Here is a 6,000-nt window from a genome sequence, read left to right as displayed (position 1 = left end):
TATAGTATATATTTTTACAAGGTAAAATAAATATTTGTATACTTCAAGTTTTAAATTAAATTCTTAATGAAAATGATTTAAATTAAAACACTAATTAAATTAAAAACGAATGACTATGTAATTAAATAAAAAATATATATTTTTTAATTAAACTGTAATTTAATTAAATTAAACTGAAACTTAAAAAAAAAAGAAGGTATAAACATTTTTCATGACCATATGAAACCTACATGAATACAAAGATATAATCAAATTTCAAAAAAAGAAAAATTATACAATTTTTACCAAATTGACTAAATTGATTAAATTGGCAGTCCCTATAGAATCACAATGGACTTTCATCACAGATCTGCAACTCCTCACCTGAGAGAAGTTTTTGGCCCTCATCTTCACCTCCTTCTCTATCAACTGCTGTCTGTGTACCGTCTCCTCCTGCAGTCTCTTCTCCGCCTCCTCTCTTCTTCTTCTCTCCTCCTCTAGCATGAGTTTACGGGCCTGAGTCTCTCGTTCCTGCAGCCAAAAGAGAGCAGAGGTCATTAGACAAGACTGGCAGTCAAAAAAGATGAATATGGTTCCTTAATACTGATTCTACAACTTACTCTGGACTCTATGAGTCGAGCTTTCTCTAGCTGTGCCTCTTTCAGCATCTTCTCCATCTCCTCGATCTTCAGCGCATCCATACCGCTGGCACTGTGAAACACATAAAACTTCAGTCAGTCATTAACTATATTGAGGGGGGAATTCACTATACGTGTTTAAACCAAGACCAAACGTGTTTAAACCAAACATTTAAATACTCTAGTGAAAGTTGTGCAACCGTTCAGTGATTTTACCCCTCGGTGATCTATTTGGTGAATGATGGAATGGAGACCAGTAGCGGCGAGATTATGAAACATTTCGTCATATATGAAAATACAACTGGATTGCACATACAGTACAAGCATGAAAATCTGCAGTGAAACATGAAATTAAGCACATGTGGGCTATAAACAGAGAAAAAGAAAATGTGTAATGGATTCCTCTAGAGAAGAGTCTCAGACTAGCTTGAAGCTCTATGAAGACGAGTAAACTAACTGTATGAGAACATTTCAAGTAAACACATTCTCTCCTGAGAGAGAAACAGCTGAAGGCCGTCGTGCCCCGGTCCAGATCCACTGCTTCACTGTACTTTACAGGCTTTTGTTTACAACATCTTCACACATTTCCCATGATAACGCTTGTAACTGAAAACAACATGTCAGTGTCAAACTGGGTTTGGGGGCCATTCAGAACTGAAATAAGAATGTCTTTGAAATTCAATTCCTGAATCCAAATTTGAAAATGAGAATATTTGAATCGAAATCGAAATGCAGTGACATTCAAAGAAATTCATATTATGGCTGTAAGTGTAGTTTATTAATAATACACTACTGTTCAAAGGTTTGGGATTAGTGATATATTTGCGTTCCTTTTTTTTTATAAAGAAATTAATGCTTTCATTCACAAAGATGCATTAAATAGATTAAAAGTGACATTTATAATGTTACTATTTTACTAATTACTTCTATTTCAAATAAACACTTTTTATTTGACTTTCTATTCCTCAAAGAATCCTTAAAAATATATCATGGTTTTCACAACTGTTTTTAACATTGATAATAACAATGTTTCTTGAGCAGCAAATCAGCATATTAGAATGATTTCTGAAGGATATCATTAATATATAAAATATTAAGAGAACACATTTTAAATTGTAATAATCTTTCACAATATTACTGTTTCACTGTATTTTAGATTAAAACAAAATCCGACCTTCATGAGCACAAAAAACTTATTTCAAAAGCATTCAAATATCTTTTGAACCCAAACTTTTGAATGGCAGAGTACACTTCAGTATGACTAATTAATTATGAGTTATTAAACATACATTAATATTAGGTATTTCCAGAAGATTACATATCAATAATTACTCCTAATTTGGTCACACTTTATTTTAAGGTTCAATTCTCGCCATTCATAAACCATTAACTCTGGCTTTTGCTTCAATAAACTCCTAATTTGCAGCTTATCAATAGTTAGTAAGGTAATTGTTAAGTTCAAGTATTGGGTAGGATAAGTGATGTAGAATATGGTCATGCAGAATATGTGCTTTATACGTACTAATAAACAGTCAATATGTTAATAATAGGCATGCTAATAAGCAACTAGTTAATAGTGAGAATAGGTCCCTATACTAAAGTGTTACCATTAATTTCAATCAATAAATGAAAATGTAGATCAATTTTCTATGTATTACTTAACATTTCATTATGTTTAGTAAATGAACTTTCATTTTATGAACTCTGATGCACTGCATCCCCAACATTTTCCAGAATGCTCTAATTTACCCCAACGTCTTTAAAATGGAGACAAACAACACAAAGCAGGCTTATCGTATAAATTATGCACTTTTTTTGTGTGTAGAAGAAAATCTGCTATGTGACTGTACTGAATTTCTTTGAATTACAATTAAGTGCATTTCTCTTCCTGTCATTCCAAATCAAATTCCACTCCAACATGCTCTGCAGCGTGACCAGTTCAATTCAGATACACACTCATGAACTGAATTCTGAATTTCACTCAGCCGGTGTTTGCACCTCATTCATTTCCACAACCCACATTTCCTTTCTCCTTTGGCTGATCTGTTATTTATAAATGTCAAATTCTGATGAAAGTATAACTGCCATATGTACATTTGGATTACTTACACAAGTGCAATGGATTACTCTATATGCGCAGAGGGGGATGGTGAAGAACAGACAAAAAGTGGGAGTGCATTTCTGACAGGAAGGGTGGATAAGCAAACGGTGTGTTTATGGAAGACGCCTTTTCGATTGTTGACATTTTTGCAAGCCCATTTAGTCCAATGTGTGCTCTGACTGTCCCTGTTAAGTGGAAGCTGAATAGACGACACATTGCCCGTTTAACCCAGCAACAACCTACAAGCTTAAAGACGTGTCTTCACGCAGTCCGTTTAACCCAGAAACAACCTAACCTGTAGCCTCAAGCATCAAAGCCGTTCATTTGTTCTTTCCTTTTCTCAGGAAAGGGGGAGGGATGAAGCACGGCTGCTGCATTCTGATTCACAGAGTTACTACATGCATGTGAATTGATCTCAAATATACATTATTTTACACATTTTCACATGGACGTAATATAATATAAATGTATAATAACAGACAGTATAACAAATTATATTAATTTAAAAATAAACATTTTTTATATAAATATTTAGTATATAAGATTATAATATACAGGACAGTTCAAACTGTTTGGGGTCAGTGAGATTGTTTTACGTTTTTGAAAAAAGTAATAGTAGAACTATTATGAATTACCTTAGAATTAAAAAGAAAAATTATAATATTTAACTAGACAATAGTGTTAAGATGAAGATTTGGAATGACATGAGGGTGAGTAATTAATGACAGAATTTCATTTTTGGGTGAACTATCGCTTCAATGTTTTTTTAAAGAAGTATCTTCTGCTCATCAAGGGTGCATTTATTTGATCAAAACTAGAGAAAAAGGCAGTAATTTTGTGAAATATTATTACAATTTAAAACAACAGTTTTCTATTTTATTATACTTTAAAATATAATTTATTCCTGTGATGCAAAGCTGAATTTTCATCAGCCATTACTCCAGTCTTCAGTGTCTTATGATCCTTCAGAAATCATTCTTATTTATTATCAATATGCTGATTTATAAAATTGATTCAAGAATTTGAGTGAACTTCACAAGGAATGGACTGAGGCTGGGGTCAAAGCATCAAGAGCCACCACACAAAGTCGAAAGAATTTGGCTACAGTTGTCGTATTCCTCTTGTTAAGCCACTCCTGAACCACAGACAACGTCAGAGGCGTCTTACCTGGGCTAAGGAGAAGAAGAACTGGACTGTTGCCCAGTGGTCCAAAGTCCTCTTTTCAGATGAGAGCAAGTTTTGTATTTCATTTGGAAACCAAGGTCCTAGAGTCTGGAGGAAGGGTGGAGAAGCTCATAGCCCAAGTTGCTTGAAGTCCAGTGTTAAGTTTCCACATTCTGTGATGATTTGGGGTGCAATGTCATCTGCTGGTGTTGGTCCATTGTGTTTTTTGAAAACCAATGTCACTAAATTGGTTACTATAATTCACAAGGAATTTTGGAGCACTTCATGCTTCCTTCTGCTGACCAGCTTTTTGAAGATGCTGATCTCATTTTCCAGCAGGATTTGGCACCTGCCCACACTGCCAAAAGCACCAAAAGTTGGTTAAATGACCATGGTGTTGTTGTGCTTGACTGGCCAGCAAACTCACCATACCTGAACCCCATAGAGAATCTACACACTTTTTTCAGGATTCTTTGATAAATAAGAAGTTAAAAAGAACAGCGTATTCAAAATAAAAATATTTTCTAACAATGTATCTTTACTATCACTTTTTATCAATTTAACACATCCTTGCTGAACAAAAGTATTAATTTCTTTAAATTCTTAAAATAAAAATTATCCCAAACTTTTGAATGTCAGTGTATATTGAGATTTTTTAAATGTTTTTTTTTGAAAGAAGTCTTTTATGCTCACAAAGGCTATGTTTATTTCTTCAAATACATAGTGAAATCAGTAATGTTGTAAAATATTATTACCAGTTTTTTACAGTTCTTTATAAAAATATACAGTATTTTTTAAAAATGCATTTATTTCTGTCATGACTTCATTTTTTTTAAAGCTGAAAGCTCAAAATTTAGAAATCTTTTGTAACTTTCACTTTTGATCAATTTAATGCAAATTAAAGCTGATTAAAAGTAATATTTTCTTTAAAAAAAGAATAATCTTACTGACGCAAAACATTTGAATAGTAGTGAGTATTAGATTAATTTGATAAGATTTTTATAAAATGTTTATTTATTTTTAAATTTATATTTGTTAATATTTATATTTAAAAGTGTATTATATATAGACTCGTATCATTTGTCATACTCAAACCCCTCACAATTACTGATAAATGCAATGTTTAAAATGAAAAGAAATTAGAATAATTTACGCTCCCTATGATCTGAAGTCTCACATTAGTCGGCCGAACACCCTATGAAGTCCACTTTGCAGGCACTATCAGTGAAAGCCATTAAGCAGATGGTTGACCATTTAGCTTGGGACAGGCATGTGGAGAGAAACCACAGAGCCGCCACTAATTCCTGTCACAGAGCCACTGGCTAAGCGCTCAGAGAAAGTGACTGAGGAAAGCATGTGGAAATGTCGAACCTGGACATGTTGTCAGGAGAGCAGGCCGAGTTGTTTCCAGTGGAGATGCTTGTGTCCATGCTGTCCGAGCTCTCCAGGCTGAGGGTGTCATAAGGTTGTTCCCCAGAAGAGGGCGCTGTGTGGTGCAGGATGGAGTGGTGCATGACTGGCCCAGAGGTGGAGGAAAAGGGACTGTTGAGCTGCGTTTGAGAGCCATGGAGCGCCTCCCACTGGCACTGAGCCTCTACTGCAGCTTTCTGCTTCAGCTCGGCCAGACGCCTCCGCTGCTCCTCAATCACCTGCTGGCCTGGTGTAGATAAAACACATACATGAAAGTCAAATCCACAGAGAGGATATGCTGTGAACTAAATGATCCCAAAACTGAACAAGCTAAGCAGTTTATAGCTGCCAAACCCTCTATTAGACTACATAGTGCTTTGAAAACCAAGTGACTGCACATCCATTTAGGATGGCATAGTTTGCTCCATCATGCCTCACACATACACATATAAATATGTGACATATGTGCGCTGAATAAACAGCCCAAGCAATACCTCTAAATCAAGATTCCTTTGTACACTACCAGTCAAAACTCCTCTACTCATTATTTATTTTTGAAAACTATTGGAATTATGTTGTAACGTTAATAAAATTAATTAAAAAAACTAATGAAACTGATTAAACTAGTTAAACATTTATGCTCCCTGTGTTTTTGGATCAATCAATCAATCAATTTGTAAAGTCACAAAAAGTTTACATATTAAAAAT

The 6,000-nt window shown here is 34.4% G+C and overlaps 1 protein-coding gene across 1 annotated transcript in view; it reads right to left on the bottom strand.

Annotated features, from left to right (window-relative positions):
* The window catches only part of LOC107701414 (pleckstrin homology-like domain family B member 1), a 90,269-nt gene that overhangs the window by 8,641 nt on the left and 75,628 nt on the right, over positions 1-6,000 (bottom strand). Inside the window, exons 20-22 of the mRNA XM_016503411.1 lie at positions 5,254-5,539; positions 600-690; positions 364-510 (exon numbers count right to left, since the gene is read on the bottom strand). Of these exons, the coding sequence (XP_016358897.1) occupies positions 364-510; positions 600-690; positions 5,254-5,539 (524 nt within the window). The remainder of the gene's footprint in view (positions 1-363; positions 511-599; positions 691-5,253; positions 5,540-6,000) is intronic.

This window comes from Sinocyclocheilus anshuiensis, unplaced genomic scaffold, assembly GCF_001515605.1.
Source record: "Sinocyclocheilus anshuiensis isolate Anshui unplaced genomic scaffold, SAMN03320099.WGS_v1.1 scaffold1906, whole genome shotgun sequence".
In the NCBI taxonomy this organism is placed as follows: Eukaryota; Metazoa; Chordata; class Actinopteri; order Cypriniformes; family Cyprinidae; genus Sinocyclocheilus; species Sinocyclocheilus anshuiensis.
The sequence above is the reverse complement of the archived record's forward strand: the minus strand, read 5'-3'. Positions and strand labels throughout refer to the sequence as shown.